At 51.8% G+C, this 24,143-nt stretch overlaps 12 protein-coding genes across 12 annotated transcripts; 5 read left to right on the forward strand and 7 right to left on the reverse strand.

Annotated features, from left to right (window-relative positions):
- Positions 1–68: 68 nt before the first annotated feature.
- BDV17DRAFT_293001 (endo 1,5-alpha-arabinase) lies at positions 69–1,469 on the reverse strand (the record flags this gene model as incomplete). The annotated part of the gene is made up of 5 exons (XM_073762495.1): positions 69–168; positions 225–280; positions 341–369; positions 429–616; positions 679–1,469. 5 exons carry the CDS (start codon positions 1,467–1,469, stop codon positions 69–71), a joined length of 1,164 nt encoding a protein of 387 aa, XP_073613721.1.
- A 560-nt stretch (positions 1,470–2,029) lies between these two features.
- Positions 2,030–3,084, reverse strand: BDV17DRAFT_137751 (uncharacterized protein). The gene has a single exon (XM_073754250.1). It carries the CDS (start codon positions 2,763–2,765, stop codon positions 2,166–2,168), a length of 600 nt encoding a protein of 199 aa, XP_073613722.1. The 5' UTR covers positions 2,766–3,084; the 3' UTR covers positions 2,030–2,165.
- Positions 3,085–3,860: 776 nt separating this feature from the next.
- BDV17DRAFT_137742 (putative C6 transcription factor) lies at positions 3,861–6,542 on the reverse strand. Its single transcript, XM_073754249.1, has 4 exons — positions 4,622–6,542; positions 4,272–4,576; positions 4,125–4,211; positions 3,861–4,075 (listed from the first exon to the last, which is right to left on the reverse strand). Exons 1-4 carry the CDS (start codon positions 6,528–6,530, stop codon positions 4,004–4,006), a joined length of 2,373 nt encoding a protein of 790 aa, XP_073613723.1. The 5' UTR covers positions 6,531–6,542; the 3' UTR covers positions 3,861–4,003.
- Positions 6,543–7,354: 812 nt separating this feature from the next.
- BDV17DRAFT_293004 (sucrase/ferredoxin-like domain-containing protein) lies at positions 7,355–8,301 on the forward strand (the record flags this gene model as incomplete). Its single annotated transcript, XM_073762496.1, has 2 exons — positions 7,355–7,645; positions 7,708–8,301. 2 exons carry the CDS (start codon positions 7,355–7,357, stop codon positions 8,299–8,301), a joined length of 885 nt encoding a protein of 294 aa, XP_073613724.1.
- Positions 8,302–8,729: 428 nt separating this feature from the next.
- BDV17DRAFT_282919 (uncharacterized protein) lies at positions 8,730–11,086 on the forward strand (the record flags this gene model as incomplete). Its single annotated transcript, XM_073760281.1, has 6 exons — positions 8,730–9,278; positions 9,349–10,125; positions 10,216–10,421; positions 10,484–10,568; positions 10,602–10,940; positions 10,997–11,086. 6 exons carry the CDS (start codon positions 8,730–8,732, stop codon positions 11,084–11,086), a joined length of 2,046 nt encoding a protein of 681 aa, XP_073613725.1.
- sld2 lies at positions 10,970–13,527 on the forward strand. Its single transcript, XM_073754252.1, has 2 exons — positions 10,970–11,679; positions 11,755–13,527. Exons 1-2 carry the CDS (start codon positions 11,538–11,540, stop codon positions 13,446–13,448), a joined length of 1,836 nt encoding a protein of 611 aa, XP_073613726.1. The 5' UTR covers positions 10,970–11,537; the 3' UTR covers positions 13,449–13,527.
- On the reverse strand, positions 13,527–14,852 carry BDV17DRAFT_137849 (RING finger domain protein). The gene is made up of 2 exons (XM_073754251.1): positions 14,530–14,852; positions 13,527–14,462 (listed from the first exon to the last, which is right to left on the reverse strand). Exons 1-2 carry the CDS (start codon positions 14,744–14,746, stop codon positions 13,606–13,608), a joined length of 1,074 nt encoding a protein of 357 aa, XP_073613727.1. The 5' UTR covers positions 14,747–14,852; the 3' UTR covers positions 13,527–13,605.
- A 187-nt stretch (positions 14,853–15,039) lies between these two features.
- On the forward strand, positions 15,040–16,968 carry BDV17DRAFT_293008 (rRNA 2'-O-methyltransferase fibrillarin-like protein; the record flags this gene model as incomplete). Its single annotated transcript, XM_073762497.1, has 4 exons — positions 15,040–15,253; positions 15,313–15,494; positions 15,543–15,811; positions 15,873–16,968. 4 exons carry the CDS (start codon positions 15,040–15,042, stop codon positions 16,966–16,968), a joined length of 1,761 nt encoding a protein of 586 aa, XP_073613728.1.
- A 771-nt stretch (positions 16,969–17,739) lies between these two features.
- Positions 17,740–18,226, reverse strand: BDV17DRAFT_137905 (uncharacterized protein). The gene has a single exon (XM_073754254.1). It carries the CDS (start codon positions 18,097–18,099, stop codon positions 17,842–17,844), a length of 258 nt encoding a protein of 85 aa, XP_073613729.1. The 5' UTR covers positions 18,100–18,226; the 3' UTR covers positions 17,740–17,841.
- BDV17DRAFT_137868 (Fig1 domain-containing protein) lies at positions 18,202–19,682 on the reverse strand. The gene is made up of 4 exons (XM_073754253.1): positions 19,250–19,682; positions 19,123–19,191; positions 18,739–19,066; positions 18,202–18,686 (listed from the first exon to the last, which is right to left on the reverse strand). The coding sequence occupies exons 1-4, from the start codon at positions 19,275–19,277 to the stop codon at positions 18,305–18,307; spliced, it is 807 nt and encodes a 268-aa protein (XP_073613730.1). The 5' UTR covers positions 19,278–19,682; the 3' UTR covers positions 18,202–18,304.
- Positions 19,683–20,284: 602 nt separating this feature from the next.
- Positions 20,285–22,677, reverse strand: BDV17DRAFT_282924 (putative exonuclease; the record flags this gene model as incomplete). The annotated part of the gene is made up of 3 exons (XM_073760282.1): positions 20,285–22,403; positions 22,461–22,608; positions 22,665–22,677. The coding sequence occupies 3 exons, from the start codon at positions 22,675–22,677 to the stop codon at positions 20,285–20,287; spliced, it is 2,280 nt and encodes a 759-aa protein (XP_073613731.1).
- A 411-nt stretch (positions 22,678–23,088) lies between these two features.
- On the forward strand, positions 23,089–24,008 carry BDV17DRAFT_268167 (translation machinery-associated protein 16). The gene is made up of 3 exons (XM_073758438.1): positions 23,089–23,286; positions 23,347–23,431; positions 23,498–24,008. Exons 1-3 carry the CDS (start codon positions 23,115–23,117, stop codon positions 23,778–23,780), a joined length of 540 nt encoding a protein of 179 aa, XP_073613732.1. The 5' UTR covers positions 23,089–23,114; the 3' UTR covers positions 23,781–24,008.
- The last annotated feature ends 135 nt before the right edge of the window (positions 24,009–24,143 follow it).

Genomic DNA, 24,143 nt, shown 5'->3' on the forward strand with positions numbered 1-24,143 from the left:
CTATACATTGAAGAATACAACCAAGCCTATGTATATCAAGGAGTTAGTCACCATATCTTGCGAAAAGGTTAGAGGTAGGGGTATCGTCTAGGACGGCACGTACACAATAACGCGAGTAAGTTAAGAGACGATGTAGACGGCAGTGTTGCGCCTAGGCTTTTTGCGCCCCTGGTTATGATATATCAGCTCTATTCTTTATATACTCCAAAAGGAGGGGTACGTACCGTGGGACAGGCCATCCATCGACATAATCCAGTTCATTCCAACCTAACTGGGCGTCCTGCGATCATGTCAGAGATGAACCCTAGATAAGAGCACTGTGTGTTGTAGATTTGCTTACATTTTGCGCGAATCCGATACTCGTATTATCTGTTCCGCAATTGTCAGTGTCCATTCCCTTGCCGCAATCAATCAGATCAGGAGCATACGGTAGTGATAGTACAGCACATCCGAGTCATTCCCATTGCCATACAAGATCCCCAGCCCGCCAGGCGCGTATACCTCCCCATGATTCGAGCCGTAGACAATCGAACCGCCGCCGTTTAGTAAATCCGTGTTATTGCGATCGACGAATGGTCCGTGGACGCTCTCGGATCTTCCGACGCGAATGCTATATCTAACCAGGACGGACGCCGTTAGCTGAAGTCAAGGTTGATGCAACGGACTAGGTATACATACTCATCCCCCTTCGGCGGAAACCCCAACTGATCGAACTGGCAACACTGCCCGAAACTAAACCAAGCGTAATAGTACGGCTCACGATAACTGACGAGCGAGCCCTCGGCCGGTTTATCCGCTTGGTCTGGAAGGTAGACGAGATGGTCGACACTTGGACTTCGCGGGTTCTCAACAGTGAGATTATCGTTCAGCGCAAGCTGGAATATCCCATCCCAGTAACTCCCATACTGCAAGTAGGGCCTTCCATCGGCAGGATCCGCAAAGAAGGCCGGGTCAATCGCGTTCGAGACGTTGTAGGGGTATATCCCCGTCAACGGGCCAGTCCCCGTATTAACGAGCGCGCCATGGTCCGTCCAGCTGGAGTTCCCACCCGCGACTTCAATAGCATCCGAGGACGCGAGCCCAATGCTGCTATTCCGTTCCCCTGCCTGACTGATGCTGTAGAAACAGTAGAAGCGGGCGTTCCAGAAGATCACGTCCGGCGCCCAGGGGTGTCGCCGATTGCCCTTCTCGACTTCGCTGATTCCGTCGAGGACTGTCCCGACATCTTCCCAGGGTCCGCTGAGGCTGGGGGATTTGTAGTATGGGATGCGCACGCCGCCTTTGAAGAGGTAGTAGGTGTTGTTTTGGTGTAGGATGTTGGGGTCGTGGGCGGCGACGTGGCCTTGGTTGGGAAGGGGGTATTTGTCTGTTGTTGAGACGATGTCGGTGTTTTTGTCTGCTGCTGTTGCGGTTGATAGATACAAAGACAGGGTGAGGCAGGAGGCCAGCCCCCGGAGTGTTGTATGCATTGCTGTCGGCGACTGGGATGGACGGCCCGGGTACATGAATGTGCTCGGCAACAGCGAAAAAGTTTACTTTGATCCCGACCCGGGAGTTGAATGTCGAAAGCCGAAAACTTAAGAAGGAGCTCCGACTCGACACAGACCTGGCATCGTCTTATCGTCATCGATGCCTAGCTCTCTGCGCTGGACAAGTAAAAACCAGCTGGGCCATGGTCGATCACAGATCGCGAGACCCAAGCGCGCAAAACAAGATAGAGATGACCCACCAGAGCTCGCCATAGCTGACTGAGTAAACAGATCGCTGGGACGAACATGACGCAGAGGCTGATAACTTGAGCGATGGTTCGCGATGGGCGCTCGAAGGGCTGGCAGTGGAGGAGCAGCAACCGGTCGAGGCGCGAAGATCAGTGTCGATCGCATGATTGGCCATTACATCATATTGCTGTATAGGGGAATGTATAACCTCTAGGTTATTTGAGCCTATTATTTTATTTCAAAAGTCTTGACGAATAATAGGCGACTTTGTTCCAAGTGCAAAAGAACCAACTCTAGAGATCCAAAAAAGCGAGACGCCAAAATTAAGTACGAATAAAGTTGTTTATAGGACGTAAGAACCCCATCCATGACCCAACAACAACTTCAGCAACAAAAAAAGGAAAAGAAATGGAGATAGAATTTCAAAGTACGTCATAAGAACCAAGTCTAAACAGCAACAGCTCCAAGAAAAACACCCACAGCCGCATAGAAAGCAGGCGCATTCATTGCAACTACCGCCGCCCCAGTGAACACCGGCGGACTAGGACTAACACTGCTGCTGCCCGTCGGCAACAGCGTCGTCCGCGACCCAGTAGGGCTGTGACTCGGGCCAGGCGTAGCCCACCAAGGCGGGGTGCCGGTGCCAATGGGTTGCGTAGTCGTGATGATCTCGCCTTCGGAGCTCGAAGGCAAGTCGATGGGCAGAATGGTGTATGTCGGCTCGGGCTCAACGGGGAGAGTAGCGGGCCAGTCTCTGGACGTACCCGGAAGGCTGGTGAAGGTAGGCTCGGTCTCGACTGGAAGAGTGGCAGTCCAGTCTGTTGAGGTGCCCGGGAGCGTTGTCGGCGTGACTGTTCCTGGGAGGGTAGTGGCGGAGCCCACTGTGTCTGTTTCCGTGGAGTCTCCGGTTGCGGGTCCATCATAGACTATCTCGGGTCCGTCTAGCTGGACCACCTCGCCTACAGGGATGCCCTGGGGGTTTGCAGCCGCCGCTGCAGTGGAGGAGAGCGCCACGAGGGCGGGAAGGAGGACGTTGTAGTTGTACATGGTGGTAGTGGGTTGATTGTAGGTTGATAAACGAATGTAAAGGTAGAACGAGCGTAGTTGTGAGATGATTTGGACTGTATAGTGGTTCGAGCGTAGTGTAGCGGGGTATTGCTGATGCGATGAGCAACCAAAAATCGAGGCGATTCGAAGAATATATACGCAAGGACTCTTTGTCAAGTCTCAAACATGTACCGTCTGGCGTAGCGCTCACAAGACAAACCCCTAAAAACACCCCCGGCCACGGCGCTTCCACGGTACGGCACTGGCTACAAAGCGCCTGCGGGATCATGGAGTTGGATGCCTGAATGCCCAGGCGCCGCCGGCAGTGTAAGATCCAATACAACTACAGGTCACCTTGCGAGCTTGGTGATCAGGATCTAGGCGCTTGCGAGTCTCAGTCCAGCGAAACCTTGCGTAGAAACCCAAGAAGTGATGCTGACGTGACATTCAACTTTCGGGCCCGTGTAGGGCTGCCGCTGAATTATCGTCTCAGACGTGCCATGAGCTGGTTATTGTTCGCCGCGTCAGCTCGCCTTCCGATAGTTAATTAATATAGCTCCCCAACTCACAGCCGACTTGTGATTTTAGTGATGACGAGCAATCGACTGGAATAGAAGTGATGTTCTTTGTTCATGGTCCTATTCAGAAATAAGAAGTACAGGGCGGCAAGTTTGGCCTTGGAGGTGCCTTCGCGACATTTAGCGCCCAATCGCCACAGCGCTAGCTTGGGAGCTCACAGGTGTGGACAGGAACTTTTGAGCGCCGAATCGGCGGTAGTATTCGCAATGCTGAACAGCAAAGCTAGTCTACAGAGCGTAGGTAGCTGCAGGTGTCCAAAGCGGAGGATCGGGTCCGCCCTTATGTTCAGACCGTTGAGGCGCCGCCACGGAAGGTACCTGAATCCACAGCGCCAACTGTATGCTGATCGGAGGTTATGCTCATCGCCTCGCATTCATCTGGCGGACGACTGTGGGCATTTATCGGTCTGTTCCGGGGCACGACACCGTGGTAATCAAAGCGGTCTGAGCTGAGGTCAAGCTCGGTTCTCAGGACAGATACTTCGAGTAATGCCAGACCCTCTCGCTAGAAAGCACGACAGATGGTCCACCCCTCCAACCTCAAATTTTGGCTGTGGGGAATCCGTGTGTCTGCCAGATATTGCCACAGATCTATGAGGTGCTAGTGATCGGACATGTTAGCCCTGTATTGGCGCTTGGATCGCCTACTAATGACAGCGACTATTCAAAAGCAAACCCCGGCATATCTCCCCAGTCGAACGCTTCGAGGAAGGGGTCCAAGTCTCCAGACGGCTAGTACTTCATCAGCAACAGCAATCAATAAGGGTGAAGGAGAGCTTACCATCAGACCGACATCATCCGGCATGGGAACATTGACGTCGGGGACAAACTGCGTCGACATTTCTTGAAGACCATCCAAGCTTGGGACCTATAAGTTGTACAGCGAATGTCAGCGATTTTGTAGCAGTTGGATCTAGGCTTTACACACCTGATTTGTCTTGAAACTTCCCATCCCCAAATCACCTAAATGAGCGCAGTTTGCGTGCCGCGTGAAGAGTGTCTGGGCAAAGAGGATGACGCGCTCTACGACCTCCTGCTTATAGACGGTCGCCTGCATCGGCCACAATTTCGCCTTGACCAACGCCACAATGGTGGACATGAAGAAATATTCTTTCGCGCCTTTGATAACCAGAAGCAGTCGGATCTCCATGCATGCCAGAGCAACCTCTACCAAGGAGACCAAGGATTCTGGTAGTCCAGGTAGGGTCTGAATGAGAGAAGAGGAGTTAAGGCCTTCCGCAGTTAGCATTGGCTTGGAGTGTGGCTTGAGGTACAAACCCTGACTGCTGGTTCCTGCATGGAGTAACTGACAGATCGAGCAATAAGCTTGCACGGTCCAGTCGCCAAGATTGCTGAGTGACAGTGATCGTGACGTCTCATGCAGTCGCTTCTGAGTTGACAGCATCATAGCCACAATTTCTAGTCGCGACCGGGCGGATGGGGCAAAGAGCGGTTCTCGTGGTGCTTCAATGGCAAAAGGCGTGTGTATAGATAACAGGCTGAGACCGATTTTGTTCTCTAGCATGCTTTTCGCCATGGTCACTCTATCTGCTGTCTGAACATTGCCGAGTTCAGAGATCTTCCAACTGGGTATCTTCGATACATGCCGATTCAATTCCCAATCCATGCGGAGGATTTCCTCGTATCGGCATCTGAGCCGCGGCGAGTGCATTAAGTTGCAAGCTCTCAGTCGCAACGGAAGAGACTGTGTCAGCACTGCCTGAAAAGAGCAATCGGTAAATTCTTCTAATGGGCGCTCTGCGGGCAGCTCTTCCATGGCTTCGTAAAGGTCGATGTCGTTGACATTCAATGGCGGCGCCGTGTCATAATCCGACTCTTGCACGGATGGCGGCATGCCCCGCTCGAAAGACACCTGCAGGTCCAGCTCCACGATGGTAATCCATATGCGCCTGCGCATTTCCTGGTTGAATGGAGAGATTTTAGTATACAGACTAGTGTCCCGGTGGTAGCCTGCCAACATCGCTTGCTTTACGAGAGTCGAGGTGGTGAGCCATGCTTTGCTGCGTTTCATCCCGTGGTTCTTCAAGGCAGTTTGTAGGAGTATGTGCAATCGAAGAACCATAATGTCTGATCGCTTGATATGAGCGTTCTCTATCCACTTCTCAGCGTACATAATCCACTCTATCGCGGTATAGCATTGAAAACTATATCCATTCTTGAGTTCGAGAGCAGCAAAGTCTGCCAGATTCCATGCACAGGCAAGGACAAGGAGCAGCTGGACCATGAATGCCGGAGATCCGAGGCCGGTGATGGACTTCTTCTCCCAGAATTCATCCAGGTCTTTGAGAAACGTTGGAATGTGGAGTATCCGATGGGTAGACTCGATGTGTGTGAGATAGAGAGTAACCAACTCGTCGACGGCCTGCCGAGACGGAAGCAAACCCATCAGAGTTTCTGTATTCGGGTCTCCAATGGGTTCATTCAGGATCTTGCGCTTCCATAAGCCCCTCGAAACCCTGGTCAGATCAAACCGGAGAGCCGAAAGATGGGGGCTAGCGAGCCGTATCTCTTCAGCGAATGTTCTGAGGTCCGGGAACTGGGCAATGAGGTTCGCGAAGATACCAGCCCCATTGTAGCGAGTCTTGGTATCCTTCCCTCGTAACATGATTCGAGGCGAAAGGTCAAGCGGCTGAGAGGGTGAAACTGGAGGCTCATCGTCCTGCACCGAGTCCGCCTGAGAGTCAGAGCCCGCAGTATGGTGACGATGACGGTGCAAGAGCTCGGAACTCATGAAATCCTGGTTGACAGCAGCCTTCGGAGCCCCGAGGACCGTCTCCAAGAAGCGATCTCGTTTCTCCTGGTAGGCAGGGCCAGTAGCGGTCGAATTTGTCAAGTGAGGCCGAGACGACTTGCTTATCCCCGAGTCTGGGGTCGGGTGTGCAACCGGCCGATCAGGCAGCTGCATCTGATTAGATGGATTCTGCGTAGGGACCGGAGGCGCCGCAGGGGTTCGTTCCGCAAACGTGGAATCTACCGTGCTGGGCTGCTGCCATAGAAAGCCATCTTCGTAGGAACATTTGATGGGCACTTTGCTCTTCAGGCACCGGCCGCAGGTCGGATACTCTCGGTCGCACTTCAGTTTCCTGCTGCGGCACTGCGAGCAGGCGATGGTTCGCCTCCTCCTCTTCCGCACGCGCTGCTGCTGCATGGGCTGGGTGTCGGCCATTATTGTCCACGGGACATTCCTGTAACGAGCCAGGCGTCAGGCGTGAGTTATGAGACAGCAAAGAGTTCGTTCTGGTGGCTGACGCGTTGGTCGGCCCGGCCCTCCTTGCCTGTTCCGGTAATATCGCCCGCAAGCCTCCGATAACCACCACACCACCACGTCGATCACATCAAATAGAACAGTCTGAAAGACAAAATATACAGCTAATACGAGGTGTATTTCCCGTCGCCATATTCTTTTGTTTTGAGGCGTCAGCCTCCAGCCCGCATTCTTGTTCTGTCAGGTCAGCTGTCCTTCAACTATATATAATCTGGGTCCGCTTTGCAGTGTCGGAATTCATAAACCAATCTCAGTTTATTCAGGATCCAAGGTGACTCACAACGGACATAAGAGTCCAAACCTCGTGTCCTCACATATTTATACACCAACGTACCATGGTACTATACAAAAGTCCAAGCTGTCAAATTCTGTACCTCCACCAGACGATATTCACCCATCGTTACTCGGAATGACCCATAGTTCATAGGAGCATTCATATAGATAAGGAGCTAATGCAAAGAGCGTCGAGAACTAGGCAAAGATATTGAAAGGCTATTGTTCGGTCCCTTTCATACTCCGTGGGTTTTTGCCTAATTGCTGTCTCGGAGATAGTCCTCGGGATATTCGGGGTTAGTATCATCCCCGAGGCACCTTGGAGACATTTATAGAGCTGCTTCTGCTGACACTCTTACCACAACACCACGGCCACACGACTACCCTTATCAAACTGGTCCTTTATTCAAACCGCACGGCACATCCTCAGTCAAAGGATAAGCCACAACAAGATGCTCCGTTCATTCCTCTCAATAACCGGTCTCCAACGCGACGATTACATTTTCCCCACTGTCGACCCCAAAGCAGACGGTCCAGACTGCAAGAGGGACTGCGCAGACTGCACGATTAATTACCCGTCGAAAGTAAAGGTCGAGACCTCGCGACCGCTCTACGGTCACATCAAGGAATTTCACACACATGTCCTCGTTGCAACCGGCAAATCCGATTGGAAGGAGCATGTTGAGAACGAGCATGGGAGTTTGATGGAGGCTTTTGACAAGACTTCTGGGTCAAAGCATGGCGTAAGCTCCCCGTGTCCCGTACTCTACTATCATGAAGTGATTGATCGCTAATCAGTTGACAGCGCATGATGATCTCTGCATCAAATTTAAGATCCCAAGATGATGACGGTGACAGCATTTCCGAAAAAGGAACGACCGTACTCCTTCTACCATCGTTCACTTTTGTAGACTCAATATGCCCAAGCGATGTCACAGAGGTAATTGACCGCTTCATCGACGCGCCTTTATCACAGAGCCCAAAAGCAACGATCACACCACCACCCCAGTCTAGCCTAAAATCCCGACCATGTGAATACGACTACGTCGTACTCCTCTGCTCTCATAAACGCCGAGATGCACGATGCGGCATCACTGCGCCTCTGATCAAGCGTGAGCTTGAGCGACATCTCCGGCCACTCGGACTGCACCGCGACTTCGACGATGAGCGGCCTGGCGGTGTAGGGATCTTCTTTGTTTCGCACGTTGGCGGGCACAAGTTCTCGGCAAATGTTCTGATCTATCGCAAGAAGAAGCAGCAGATGATTTGGCTTGCACGGGTCAGACCCGAGCACTGCGAGGGCGTGGTCAAGTATACCCTTTTGCAGGGCAAGGTGGTGCATCCTGACACTCAGTTAAGAGGAGGGTTTGACCGGTTACGGGGCTTGACAAGCTGGTGAGCAAGAGCAGGTAGAAAGCTGGAATTATATACTGTATTGGATACCCCTGCAGCATAGAATATTTTTCATAAGCCTGGTCCAAAGCATTATTGATGCCGCCCCAAATTCCTTGCTCTACAGTGAATACTCATCTAGCGTAGGGTTGCCCGGTAACCCAAGTTCTATGCCGGTCGCACCTTCCCTGTATAGCTCTATCAGCCAGAGTCTTCAGCCGAAGGTGCGATAAAGTGCAGGTACGGTTCTAAAAGGAAGGAGCGACCAACCCAGCACCAGGGCTCAAGGCCCGGCCGGCGCGGCCTAGGGCTGTCCGGGCAGGCTCGGCTCTTTCCTTCCTCTTCAGGAATAGCCGACGGAGATAACAACTGCCTCTCATCGGCCTCGTCTTCGTCATTTCACTTCTCTCTTTCTCTTAGTCCATCTCATTTATAATGGAGGGAATCATTCAAGGACGCGGAAAACGACGCCGACGGCCAAAGATTTCGTGTACTCTTTGCCGGAGACGCAAGATTGGTTGCAATCGTGAAAGACCCTACAGCAACTGCGTGCGATTCAGGGCCGGAGCTTGTGTCTATGAGGATGCCGAAAACCCCCGAGTACATGCCGTCCAGCAACCGACGCTTGAGCCTCGGGTATTATCATTCAGTGCTGGGACTCTCAACCACCCATCATCATATCTGACAACAAGTCCATCAGACAGATCGCGATCTATCAGTGATGGATCTGCCCAAGCTGATGAGGCAACGAGGCTAAAGCTCAGAATAAAAGAGCTGGAGGATCAGTTGGCGAGTGCGACTCTGAGACCAGTTCATAGTCCATCCGCGGGCTCGAGTATCGAGACAACAGATTCCCGCGTGAGCGGACCGTTTCATGTTCACTATAAGAGGGGAGGAGCAGAGATTGAGCCTATCGTGGACGGTCTCAGTATGAAAACGCGATTTTTTGGCCAGAGCCATTGGGCTGTTAGCATCGCGGATCTAGTGAGTACCAACGACCCATTTGATCGCGCTGTGATTCTTCATAGACGAGACCTGACTCCCAATCGACTAGTGTCGCGATTCCCTCAACACGTTTGAGCCCTATATAAGACAAGGGCCATCAAATTTCTGGGCAGGCCTAGAGAGATGCAAATACGTGGCACGACGCATCAAGGCACGTCGGGCAGTTTCATGGGCGTCAACACTGACATCTAAGTTGCCTTCCCGAGTTGTCTCTGATGCGCTGGTTGACCACTACCTTCGGACAATCGAGTCTCTTTACCGAATATTGCATATTCCCACTTTTTACAGAAACTACGAGGAGCTCTGGACGACGGGAATAGAGCAAGACGTGAACTTCCTAATTCAGCTTAAGCTTGTGCTTGCAGTCGGCACGGTTACATATGATGACCGCTTTTCCTTGCGAAGCTCAGCTATCCAATGGGTATATGAGGCCCAGGCTTGGATTTCTGGACCAAAGCACAAGGCAAGATTGAATTTTCGAGCTATACAAACAAATATACTCCTCCTTATAGCACAGGAACGGGTTTGGGTCGATGGTGACCCAACATGGGTCTCTTCCGGTGCTTTTCTCAGAAAAGCAATGCATATGGGCCTGCATAGGGATCCAAGACACCATCCACAAAGAACGGCATTTGCAGCAGAAATGCATCGACGATTATGGAACACAATCCTTGAGATCAATCTTCAGTCCAGTCTAACTTACGGAGGAGCTCCCTTGATCTCACTCAACGACTTTGACACCTCCTGTCCCGGCAACTTTGATGATGAGCAGCTCGAGGCTCAAGAACCAACACCAAAGCCGGAAAGAGAACCGACACAAGTGTCGGTGGCAATTGCTCTGCGAAAGACATTCCCCTAACATCTTGCCGTGGTCAAATTCTTAAATGACCTTGCTTCCCCTGGAGACTACAAAGAGACTCTCCACCTTGATGCTGAACTGCGTGGGGCGTACAGAGAGCTTAGCCAGACTTTACGACCATGGACCAGTTCAGGTGCCTTTCCATTATCGCCCCAACACGAGACAATGGCAATCGACTTCATTATGCAACGCTATTTTTCGGCCCTTCACACCCCGTACTTTGGCCCGGCACACGGACCAGCCTACGCCTATTCGCAACAAAAGTGATGGAAACATCGCTAAAGTTGTGGAAGGCTGCGTGTCCGCAGCCAATTGTCGAGTCCAGCGAAAAGGTTTCTTCCAAATACGGCGATCTATCGCGGCTAGTCATATGCAGCTCGGGATTCTACCAGGCCAGTACTTTCCATGCAGTATTTATGATTGCCATTGCACTGTGTATGTAGCTCCAGGAAGATGGTATGTGCCCTGCTCCCTTACAACCAGAGCTGCTCTCCGTGCTGCAGGATGCAAAGACATGGTGTCTCATGGTGATTAGGGCTGGTGGAACAAGCGTCAAGGGCTATTTGCTCATGAGTCTGCTTGCAGCACAGGTGGAGGGTATGATGCAGGGCCTAGACGAAGCGAAGATCGCGGGACTTTTGGAAACGGCAATCGAGAGTGTTCAAAAAGACTGCTTACCGACTCTGGAGGAGACGGCAGCTGCACAAGACCAGAAAGCACTAACGTCAGTTGAGATCCCAGACACCGCACCACTTGATGTGACGGGAGATTGGGACTTCATGGTGAGCACAAATACTCATGTATCATAACTGCTTGGGTCATGCTAACAGTACCCTAGACACCTGATCCGCTGTTCAATCTCGACGGCGTTGACCCGATGAGCTGGATGTTTAATGACGATTCAGACTTTGGCGTAGCTTCACTGTAGTGCACTATAAATCAAGCAACCTGAAAGATGTCGAGTCTACCCAAGCAAGCCATGGTAAGCAAGACTGTTTGCAAGGTCGTGGTGGATCGGTCGCCCGAACCAGTCTTCAGCCGGGAATTTGAAGTTTTGAGAATTGAACTTCAAAGCCATTCAAAACCAGATAAATCCATTCGATAGTGAGCAGAAACTAATTTGATACCCGGAAAGGGTTGCGTAGTAGGCATGGTAGAAATTCGTGCTCAAAGGAGTGTCAGCCCCTGCTATAGTCCCCCAAGACGCGCTACGTCACGCCCGAACGCCAGCCCGCGTTAAGTGATTTCCACGCGATCAACAATCCACCAACCTTGGAGCTGCTACACTAAAGTGCCCTTTTAGCCTTCAACCTTACGAACGTCAATCAATCAAACAACTATCAATCATACGACATTATGCCGCCTCTCGAAATGCAATAATGGCCACCGCTGTTGCCCCGGAGATCCCAAGTCACGCGGCCGCCCTGCGCGCCGAACTGAAGGAGTGGGAGAGGGCATTTGCAGCAGCCAACGGAGGGAAAAAGGCCGGGAGGGGCGATATCAAGAGAGAGCCTGAGATCGGTGCGTTATTTCGCGCGTTTTGAACTCGTCGGGTCTACGAAGTTCAACTAATTGTTGCTCTCGCTCTCAATCTAGCTGCGAAATACAAGGAGTACTCGCGACTGAAAGTGCAGGAAGACAAGAATGAAAAGCCTAAAGACGCCGACGCCAACATTGGCGAACGAGAACGAGAACGGTCACGATCGAAAAAGCGCAAGCACTCTTCGCCTAATGGACCTGAATCTACACATACGCATCCCCCAAATCCAACAATATCAACCCCCCGAAAACCCAACACCAGCATCTTCCAAACCCCCTCGAAAACCCGAACCACAACCACCGCACACCCCTCAAATCTCGACCCTTACGACTCTCCCTCTGTCCTCCGCCGGCTCTTCAGCCCCTCAACTCACATGCAACAACAACCGGAATCGCAATCCTCCTCCCCGCTCAAAACAGCCATCGGACCTACACCGCAACGAGACGGCAAGGCGCTCGGTCTGTTTGATCTCCTTTCTGAGTCTGGGGGAAGTACGGCTACGCCTTCTGCGACGAGGATGGCGAGTATAAAGGGCATGGATGACGTGACGCCGTCGAAGTCAAAGATGAAGAAACGGAAAACGATGGCTATGGGTATGGATACGATTGCGGAGGAGGATGAGGAGGGTGAGGAAGAAGAGGAAGAGACGGCGCGGCTGGAACGGACGCCCGCGTCGTCGGGGAAGAAATTTATGCTTTCTGCACTGTTCGCGACGCCTACGGCTTGGAGGTATAGTTCTATTGTGGAGGATGAGGCTAGGAGTACCGATAACGCCAACGCCGCTAGTCAACATCAGAGTCAGAATCAGAACCAGAATGAGAGCCCACGAGCCGAGACAACTTCAAACTCACACCTCGAAACACCCTCCTTCCTCCGCCGCTCATCGTCGAACCTCTACAGTACCAACCCGACCTCCAATACCAGCGGTCTAAGCCCCATCCCCATCCGCAAACCACCCCTCTTCCCTGGCCCGGGCAGGGGTCTCTCGCAAATTGTCCAGGGTCTACGCGATATGGAAGAGGAGCGGATGGACGATGAAATGGATGTGCTTAGGGAAATGGAGAATGAGCAGCTAGGTGGAGGTGGGGATGCCGGGGTCGATGTACCTGATAGCCAGATGGGGATGGGACTGGAGAATATGCGCACTTTCAAGAAGAAGGGACAGAAGCGGACGACGAGACTTGTAAAGATGAAGCCAGTTGTTGCGGCTAAGCCGAAGACAACGGCGACGATGTCCCAATCTCAATCGCAGACGCAGATACAGTCGAAGCCGCGGTCTCAGAGTCAGAAGCATCCTGTCCAGCATTCCAAGGGCGACGGAGAGGATGAAGCCGAAACCCATGAAGATGACGAGCTAGTTGCAGTCCCCGAAACCCAGGCCCTCGGCGACGTACACGGAAAAGATGAAGACGACTGGGACTCAACCTCCCTCCACTCCATCTCTGAAGCCGAAGACGATTCAGATGCAGGCTCAGACTACGATCCAAACAACAACGGCCCTTCAAAGAAAACAAATCTCGGACGGAGCAAGAGCTTCTCAGAGAAGATGAAGGAGGCGCTTGGGGACAGTCATGAAAAGAAACAGCCGCTCGGGAGACGAGTCCCAGGGAAGGAAGAGAAAGAGAATAAGAAACCAGCTTCAGCTCCGAGGAAGTACAACCCGAATGCCCATTCGCATGCGAATTACCGGTCGTTGAAGATTCGGAATCGAGGAGGGGGGCGGAATTTTGGGAGGTTTAGACGGAGGTGAATCTGGGCTGTGCCAGCCACTTCATGAGAAACGATTATCATCCTGGATCATTTTTATCAACATCATAGATACCGTACCATATTTCAGCGTTGTCTATGTGATTCTATCTATGTACATGCTAATCATACACTACTCAAGGTTAAATTCGTAACGTCAATTAATCCGGTACGTAGCGATCCCGCGCATACTGTACTCTTCTCGCAAGAGACTCTGACGATCTATCCCGACGCTGCGGCGGACGAGAGTACCGCGGCTTGTCGATTCGGCCACGACCACGACCACGTCCGCCGCCCCTATCTCTAAATACTGGGGTAGAGGTCCGGAAGGAAGTATTGGTATTCCGGCGGGGTGCTGGGTCCGAATCACTATACTGAACATTTCGATCCCAGTCTTCCAAGGATGTAAACGGACTCCTCAACCAAGCCTGAAGCTCATGCAGAAACAGCGACGCATTATTCCGGCCTAAAAAGTCCCTCAGAAGCTCCTCGGCCTGCCCAGCGCTACCCTTAATATCAACAGTCCGGAGAATGGCAATGATATACTCGAGTAAAAACTCGGCGTTGTTGCCGCGGCGGTTCTCAAGCCGTTGCTGGCCTGGTCGACTCACGGAAGATGAAGAAGTCTCGGATGGTGTATCGGGTTGAAGGAACTCGAAGACCCTAAGCTCGCGCCGGATCCATTTGCGGGCTCGCGAAACTAGCTCTTCGTCTCGGTTGAACATCTCCGGTGTGAACTCGCGATACTGCGAGAGGCGGTTTGAGCCCACGCGCAGGGAGTACAAGCGGTTGCGATAGACTTGTTGCCGTCGGAGGAGGGGGTCGTCGGAGGATGTTTGCCGCGGCAGGGTTCGTGCTCGTCGCGGGCGGCGAGGTTGCCGATGGGGTGGTCGGCCATGGGGAATTATATGCTCTGTAGTTGCGGCATCAGTCGGAGGAGGGAGGTCGGGGAGCTGGTAGGTTTTTGAGCCGTCGGGGTGCTCGAGGTCATATTTGACCGAGGATACATCACTCTTGCCTAGAGGGAGCGTTGGAAGTGAATTAGAAGTGAGAATCTCAGAAAGGAACAGCAGTAGGATTTATACAGAGTGGACAGTTCCGGCGCTGCTCCAGCCAGTTCACGAGGCAGAGAAAGTCAAAGTTCGCATGGTTGCAGGAGACCGCGATAGCAGGCTCGGAGATGGGCTCGAGGCAAATGACGCAGGGGTCCGATACAAATGCATCGTCCTGCTGCTGCTCCTGCGCTACCTCTTGCAGTGTTCGCTGCAGAATCTGCTGTTGGATGTCGGCATCATTGGTCATCAGTTGAAGCTGTGAAACTGGAGCGTAGTGTGAAGATCATTGAGAGTGAGAGTGAGGCGGTGGTGACAACATTCCGTCGGCGGAGCGGATCACGTTTGCCCGCGCCGCAAGCGCGCAACTTTTTCGGAGGCTCCCCAGACTCCGACTTGCTTTGAGTCAGCTCCCACAACTTCGACCTAGGGAAGAACTCTTTTCTCATTTGAGATACCATTCGAACTATATTGTTATGCTATCATGCCCTTCGGACTATGATCAAAAGATCTGCAAGAGCAGTCATCGCTGAGAGATACAAAATGGCGCGCGGAGCACCAAATGGCTTCGTGGATCAGACTACGTCACGCACTATCACAGGGTTGAGGCGCTGGTCTATCATCAACAGAGACTTACCGCGTGAGGCTTTCTGGGTCTCTTCGTTTCATCGGCAAACCTTGTGTGCTAACCATCTGTCCGCCATTCTAGCTGCGTCGCAACCGAAGGCAATCCACGTCTATGACTTCGATAACACATGTAAGACTCTACCTACGCTTCCACGCCCCGAGGTCCGCCAGCCTAATGGCGCTGTCTAGTATTCTTGAGCCCTCTCCCGAACCCGCAACTATGGAACGGCCCAAGTATCGGATTCCTACAAGCCTACGAGAGCTTCGCGAACGGAGGGTGGTGGCACGACTCAAATCTTCTAGCTGCAACCGGTGATGGCCTAGAGAAAGAGGAACCTCGCGCCTGGAAAGGGTGGTGGAACGAACGGATTGTGCGAGCTATATACACCGCTGCCAGGACTTGGACTAATTACTTATAGGTACAACTGGTTGAACTGAGCATGAAGCAGAAGGATGCTGTCACAGTGCTCCTCACCGGCCGAGGCGAGGCCAACTTTTCAGACATCATCAAGCGTATCGTTGAGAGCAGGAATCTCGAGTTCGATTTGATATGCCTGAAGCCTGAGGTTGGACCAAATGGCCAGCGGTTTCCATCAACAATGGACTTCAAGCAGAATTTCCTCTCAGACATCATTTTCACTTATGATCAGGCTGAAGAGATCCGGGTCTACGAGGACCGTCCAAAGCAGTGAGTTGACGCAGAGTAACCTGCTGTCTTGGCGCATGTTTTGTGTTCTGATATGTCGCAGTGTCAAGGGCTTTCGCGATTTCTTCGAGGCGCTGAATCGCAATTTTCAATCCTCAGATGTCCCCGGCTCACGGAGACCAATAACCGCAGAGGTCATTCAGGTATATGAAGGGTCTAAGTACCTTTCACCTGTAATCGAAGCTGCGGAAGTGCAGCGTATGATCAATTCCCACAATGTTGCTACTCGCAACCCGGCGCTGAATCCGACCAAATCGCCGTATGGACGGCTGGGCATAAAGCGTACAACCTACTTCACTGGCTATCTTATCCCGAACTCGGATTCGGAACGCCTCATCAAGCAGTTGCTAAGCCCACTATTACCGCATGGACTAGCAGACTCAAATGACCTAAAGTACATGGCTAATAGTATCTTGATCGCTCCCCGGCCCGCGAGCCGCCAGATCCTAGACAAAGTTGGCGGCATCGGCAAGAAGCTAAACTGGGTCGTCACCGGAACCGGCGTCTTTGAAAACAGAGCCTGGGCCGCTCGGCTCCAACCAGTCCCAAACACAGAGCGATATCACACAGAAAACAGGGTACCCTACGTGGTCCTAGCAATCCGCAAAGGAGCCCGTCCGATTGATGCTTCAAAAATCCATAACTGGCATCCCGTTCCCCATGATAAAGCCCTCAACATCGAGAGCGTCGTCGGCGAAAAGGTCGTGCTTCGCATTGAAGAAGATGGCCAAGGTGACTCAGAAGCCCAGTTCATGAACAGATCCAGCAAGAGACGTCACCAGCAAGAACGGGACGATGACATTCTCTACCCAGACCAGAGTAACCCCGATGGACCGCAGGGTCGCCAGCATAACTATCACCAGCGCGGCGGTGGCAATAACCGCCATGCGCACGATGATGGACATCGTCGCGGAGGCGGGGGCGGGGGCTATCGCGGTCGTGGCCGTGGTGGCGGCGCAAGAGGTAGAGGCAATTACGCGGGCTCACATCGTGGAGGCGGTCGTGGGAGAGGCCGTGGTCGGGATGCAGGACCCCCGGGGTATAGATCTCTCGACGATCACTCTGCGCATGAAGGTGGTGGCGGCTACGACGAGAAACCGGGACCCAACTCGGGAGGAGGCCCGGTCATGAACTATTAGTTTCGCAAAGTTCTTTATTACCTCTTGTGTGTTTGTCTCTCTAGGTCCTTTCAGCGGCGTTCAATGTGTTTCATCGAACAAAATCCCCTAAGTCATGGTTCTTTGCACTGGCGCTGGGTACTTGAGGACTCTCAATTGATATCGATATGAGCCAATACCTTTCTACATCCAGAAAGTGAAGCGTCATCAAACTGTGTCAATGTCATGTGCATTGTATATCTTCTTTTTGATTTCTATCCTAGTCTACCAGAACCTTCCACATCGTATCTCGCCCTAACGATCTTCGGTTTCTCAAATCCCACCTGATACCACCTCTCGATTACTACGCAAACCTGTTATCACCGAGTCGGAGTTGGGCGGTGGCGGGGATCGCTCCTTCCTTCCTATGTGAATTATGGTCGTTCCTTCCCCATCGCAGCCAGCGTAGGCAGGTACCCCAGCAGACCTAGGAAGGAGCGACCTCGTGGGCAGTGGTCGTACCTTCCTTCCATGTTTGCTAGGGAAACGCTGTGGTCGACTGGGAAGATGGGAAGATGGGGAAGTGCGACCCAGCAAGAAAGAAGCCCTAACTTGAAGGTGCACCGGCTCGGCTCGGCACCCTTGCTCCGTCTCCATGGCACCGTCTACTGCCACAGGTAGGGCTCAGCGTTATTGTCCTAGCAACAACACTCCCTATTAATGACTGCTAGCTTTCGTTCATTTGACAAGGGGGAATAGCTTGCAGTCCCAAGCGTAGGATGTCTGACAGCGACTTCTACGAAGACTCCAGAGACATAGACAGAAGCACTACTATATCGAGCCAGGTACTAATTGGAAAACATCTACTAGAGGCATGATCGTCTGGTATGTTCATTCAATTTTGTATCATTTCATTTATGGCGTCGATCCCATATGAGTATATAAGTAATCCATCCTATGATATCCATCAATCCGTAGTATCCGTACCCAAGTCCTAACAGTCGTAACAAAGATAAAATAGCAATGATAAATCTCAGAGAAACCCTTTATACAACACAGAAAAATGCATGCAAAGCGTAAATCGCGGGGGAATGTACAGGTGCGACAGACGAGCAAAGTGGCAGAAATAGGGTAGAAATCGGGCATGTATGTGTCGTGGTGCATGTGATACATGTGAAGGTCGTAGGTATAATACCTTGTTCAGACCTCAGCATCATCTTTCATGGCAGGTAGATTTTCGTAGTATTATTCGTGGGGCGTTCGTAGTATTCGTGAGTGAGTGTCGTGGTCAGTGGGTATTGTTTGTGCATCGAGTTGAGAGGTGAACAAAAGAAAAGCCAAACTATAAACCGGAGAAAACAAAACATAGATTTCCCAATCAAGTCTCTTCATCCGTCAGTTGCCGTAGGAGACGCAGATTTAGGATCATGACAAGCAATCCTATCGTCACGACCACCATCAAGGCGAATCCAAACCAGCCAAGGACCATTGCAGAAGTGCCGACACCGCTTTTCACACTGCCATTTCCTAGATCTTGGGCTATCGTGCTTGCACCGACTGACGCTGTATGTTGCCAAAGCACAGAGACCAGCACGAACACTGCCGCCACGAAGATCAAGGCCAGGGCGACCTGCGATACAGGGCGAGAAGGGAACGGTTTCACTTCGACTTCTGATCCGCTAGGGTCGACTTCCTCATGCCAGCCGGGGAAAGTTGCGAGGACGATGAAGCAGAAGAAAGCGAGGATAACGGCAATGATTCTAAGAATGATTAGCGAATGGACTGGGCGCTGGGACGAGATTGAGAACTCACATTAGGTACGGGAAGACGACCGCATCCTTGAACGTTGATGCAACCCAGACGAGATTGAGCGGGTCTTGATCGAGAGTAAGGATCTCTGCTAAGGCAGTAGCGTTGTTGTTGCAAATGTAAGATCCACCATCCGGCTGGACACAAATGCCAAAGTATCCCACGCGAACCTCCAGCTGCGCACCTCCGACGATGTTTGCCGTGGCAGTCACAACCCCAGGATCGACCTGGGCGAGATTGAAGACTGGGTCATATCGCTCATAGTACATGGAGATGAGAAAGATACTGGGTATTTGAGGCGATGACGACGAACATCCCGCAAGTAACAATGCTAATAATATATGTTAACGCTCACTCGTTGCGCACATTGATTACGGTATAACTCACAGAGAAGGATAATGACAACAGCAATGATAAGCATGAGCACATGGTGGTACCCGATCATCGGAATGAACCCTGCATTCCATCGTTAGCTAACTCAAGTCGCAATGCCAAACGAGTTGACGATACATACGGGCAAACCCGGACGCAAATCGCGCCATCTTGAATGTGTGATTGCTTGTCGCTGGGTTCCTTCTCCTTCAACCTCCTTCACAGACTCACTTCTCGGGGCCCCGAGAAGGAGTGCCTTTGACCCTAAACACCTTGTCTAGCAGCAGCGCCGGATTCTGCCCAATCGTAGGGAACGACTCCTGCACCCGTTGACCTCGAAGTTCGAGTACCTAAGTGCCGTATCCCAGAGCACACGACAGCAATCCGCCCAGAGGAATGTCACGATGACCGACGAAGAATGCGACGAGGAAATCGAGATGCGGGAAATGCCGATAACCGATCGAAAGAATGTACGGAAGAGAAGATACCTTGAGGACGAGAAAACCTGGACAATGTACAATGTCAGAGAGACTCGAAGTTAAGACACCGTCACCCAAAGTCTCGGTGGGAAAGACAATGGCCTGGACGGCTAGATTGGAAGTGGTTCAAGTGAGTGAAGGGAGAAGATGGAGAGGGAGAGAGATCGTATCTGGACAAGTCCACAATTGCAGCCCAAAGCCAGCAAGTTCTTTTTCCTGCCACCGAGATTTGCGTAAACGAGAGGGCGTCACCAGCGAAGATAGTCTGGTGGCTGGGCCATCTGACGGTATACAACTGGATCCTCCACACTAAATGGAGAGGCTGGGCCAACGCCCTTGTTTACTCGCTCTGCTTCCCTGGTAACCGCCCTCACCGCCTGCTGTTCCTGACCCGCCCCGGCAGATCGAGCCGCAGATCCTGCTAAGCCATATCGGGTTAGCACGTGGGCACCTCCCCGTTTCTATACTTAGCGCAAACCATCGAGTCCTCGACCCCAGTTCTATGAACGACAACAGTAGGAAATGTAGTACCAATGTTGTATTCCAGCCCCAATGTCAAGATAGAGAAGATATGTACCCAATACACTGTCAAAAACAAAGCAGTCGCCCAAACACCAAGCCTGTTTACCAACCAACCCCATCCAAACTCCAATGCACCAACCATACCAAGGTGCTATGATATGCCAATGATGTATGCTCTATTTGGTCGTAAAAGTGAATCGCTTGAGATCCAATGCTGCTACTGGAGGTCGGCTCGCTGTATCGCTTGTATCGTCGCCCGTAGCGCAATCGTCTTCGTCCTCGCTATCCGGTATTATGTGATCCTCACTACCCTGCCCAGAGCCTAGACTAGCCACAGTAGGAGAATTACCAGGACTAGCGATAACTTTGTTCTCGAACCGATTCGGAGATCTCCAAATCGATGGGGATGCTGGTATGTTATTCAGCGATCGTGATCTGGCTAAAGCGTTCTGGCCCAAACGTTGCAGTGGGGTTAAACGTTTGGGCTGAGGGGATACCCGAGTGCCTACCCTCTGCAACGAGCCTTGTCTGGGACCGCTTGCACTCGACAGCGGCGAATGAGGGATGGGTTCATCAGTATTAGCCTTGAAAGAGTATTTTGAGAGAATTGCCGCGTTTTGCCGCTTGATGTGGAAGTCTAGAACCTGATTGAAGACCTGGGGCTCTGAATCTGCGCTCACGGTTTTTGAAGGCGTCACTGAGTTCGAGCTGTGATTGGGATGCGCGTCCCTAGAACGCGTCTGCAATTTCTCAATATCGCTGCCGGTATCGTCCGAGATGTTCTTTTCAGTCACATCATCACTGCCATTACTGCTTCCACCAGCACCGTTCCCCGCAGGAGTATTCTCCTCCGACTTATCCTCAACTTGACTTGGATCTGGAATCCGTGACATGATATCTTCGGCCATGTCATCAGAGAAGACGTCCAACGTGGACTTACGCACTTTCTTGTTTCGATTCATTTTTTGCCCGCCGCTGGGAGTACAATCGTTTGAAGCAGGCGCAAAGAAGCGGCTGCGGCAATTGGGTGTGCTGGCTGAACTAGCTTCATCCGTTTCTGAACAAAGCCTTTGGCGTTTAGTGGGCTGGAGAGTTGACATCTTTGAAGCGCGTGCTAAGAATGACGAGCGTTCTGCACTTCTCACGAGCGGGCTCGAAGTTCGATTGGCTAGTCCATTAGCAGGAGCAGCCCTAACAACAGATGGTTGAGCCGGTGCAGGGGAAGCCTCCCAGGAACTGTTCGCATGGCGCTGAAGCAGTCGTTGCTGACTCGGTGACGGCGTAAGACTGTTCGGATCTAGCTCGGCGAGCGGAACACGTTTTGGAGTAAAGAATGAGTTTATCGGCTTCGATGGTTTGAGTTCGGAGAAAGAGCCTATGGTTTGTCGTCGGTTGAGAGAAGGTACTAGCTTTGTTTGCAGCGCTTTGCTCGCATTCAGTGGCTTAAGCACCAGTGGCTCTTTCGACGTCGGGTCCAAGTCACCATATGCTACACCAACAGCGGTCTCGGGGTCGGTATCGTCACCTATGAACGGAAGGTCGTCCAAGTTCACATCATCGCCCGGTGGTGTCAATGTAACTAGCTTGCCAGCCTTCGGACAGAAGACTCTCTGGTACAAAAAAGTAAGCTCAGCCTGCTTGAAGCTCTGAAGGTAATCGGCTGGAACGTGGTATTGGCCCTCGAAGCGGAGCATCCGGAGCGCCTTTTCCACGTCTTTGTGCTTTCGAATGCTCCGGTAGGCGGTCTTCAGCCCAACGCGCGCAATATTGGGCAGGTAATCGCAGCCACTCAGAATACACATGCGTCTGAACTCGGTATCTGTCCAGCCCACGAAGCTGACTTCTCGACAAGCAGTGAAATCGGCCCGATTGATTTCAATGAGATCTCCGTGCTGGTCAAGCTTCGATAACAGCCGTTTAGCTCCGAACACAAGCAAGTCAGAATCTTCCGAGATGATGCCGTCAATCAAGCCCTGCTGTTCCAAATATACGAGCTGCGCGTCTGCCTCGTACGGGGCAACCACATATTGAACCTCCATCTTCTTCAACTCCTCAATCAACTGGCGCGCCATGAGGGGCGTCACGTCCACTGCCTTTTGAAATTCTTGATATGCCTCTGCAGTTCGTCCTTTGCGGTAAAGCTCCATCCCTAGGGTTTTGCTTTCTTTGCGTCTCTGAAGTCGGTCCTGCTCAGTGCCAGCTTTGCTGGGTAGATTGTCGCCATCGAAGACTAGGTACGGCTTCACCCCGAAAAATAAAAGCATACGAACTCGGCCCAGGACGAAATCGATGTGCCTTGGTTCTGTTAGTAGGCGCGAATAGGTCAAGACAGCATAAGACATGGCTGCTTACTTTGTCGTCGGTTTATCCAAAACTAAATCAACCGAGCAAGCCACGGTACCGCGATGCAACCACCCATAGGCATCCACCCCCAGGGTCAGTCCAGTGAACTTCTTCAGGTGGCATGGTTTCTGTATCGACTTGAGAAGACCATGGAGTCCTTAAGGAACATTAATTAACAACAAATTGACAGTCCAATTAGCAGCGATATTTTACCTTTAATGCCCATCTTGAACCCCCCCCTCCCCGCGGCGCAGGACGCGATACACCTTGTATTGTTTAGAGTGGCAAGGGAGGCATCCGTAGAGTAGTCGGTGAGGGTGAAAGAGGGCGAAGAAGTGGTGGGCTAAAGAGCTTCACGCCTTGCGATCGAGACGAGAAGCGAAGCATCCACCCAGGCGAGCATGAGACAAATGACGACCCCGACAACAAAGAGGATAGTCGACAACGGCCGACCTGCTCTCCCGTCGCTCCCCAAAACGCGCAGGACGCGATGGCAACCTGCAGCTGTGATTGGCTGCCTTGGGCGGCCCTGAGTCCTACCTACACCGCCTGTCCATTCTGCCGGTAAAAAAAAGAAAATTCGCCGATAGGTTGAAGGTGGAGGGAAACTAAAGATTCCAGTTGTATATTGAGAGACGCTGATTCTTCCGTCATACAATCATCATGCCCAAGTCACTAGCCAAGGTCCAAAAACATATCACGAAGAAGCGTGGCGCGGCGATCGAAGCTATCCACGAAAACAGCAGAGACGCAAAGCTACTGCGGAGGGCCGGTACGAGAGATGATCGAGTCGCCCGAATTTCAGCCACCATGGCAAGGGGAAGACAATCTTACGGTAAGCGGTTATGCGAGCTCTCCGATCTTACTGGATTATCCACTAACATTTTGGCTTCAGTGGACCGCATAACCTATCTCCAAGAGTCGATACCCGAGGGAGCAGCATCATTATCTGACAGTGATTTGCCTGATCTGGTCGCGAGGTTCGTTTCCGCAAGACGCATCCATACGCATAGTTATTAGAGGTATACTGATATTGTCTGGTCTAGGTATATCAACCGCAGTGTGCCCGAAATCGAACAATTACAGAGTGAGCGAAGGAAAGGTCGTCCGCCCAGCAAGAAGGAGGAGGCCCTGTTACAACGAACAGAGGCGGAGAACAAAGAATTCAAGACAGGATTCTGGATGCCAGACTTGACCGAGGAGGACGTTGTCAGTGCGCTTAGAAGGTGGAATGGGAATTGGTCTGGATTAAGCCCCCTGAAGTTCATTCGTTTGACAAAAGACGGGGCAAAGCAAGCTTCAACATTTCCGCCAAAGGGCCTGTCATGATGCTAAAACTTCGTCTGTGCTTTTCTTTTGCTGCGATGAATTGGGTATCTTCGAGCTTGTCATGGTGTAACGGTGTTATGAGAATAGATCATGCTTTCAGTCACAGTCGTCTAAGTTCCAGGAAGGGGCCTTCGTAAGAGAGCAAGAGATAGTACGCTCTGAATGTTGAAAGAAGCAACTTCTCCAAGAACTTCATACGTAGGGCGCATACAGTTAGCTTCATAGAGACGACATTCCAGTATAAAGAGTAGAGTTGTGAGCATTAACTACTTGTGAGCACGGCAGTGTGATAGATCGATAGCTCCGCGGGTCTTGGCGCCGCCTAACCTTATTGGGGGATAGTAACATCATCCGTCCCGAATC

Source organism: Aspergillus undulatus (assembly GCF_047715775.1).
Source record: "Aspergillus undulatus strain CBS 261.88 unplaced genomic scaffold BDV17scaffold_38, whole genome shotgun sequence".
Lineage (NCBI taxonomy): Eukaryota > Fungi > Ascomycota > Eurotiomycetes > Eurotiales > Aspergillaceae > Aspergillus > Aspergillus undulatus.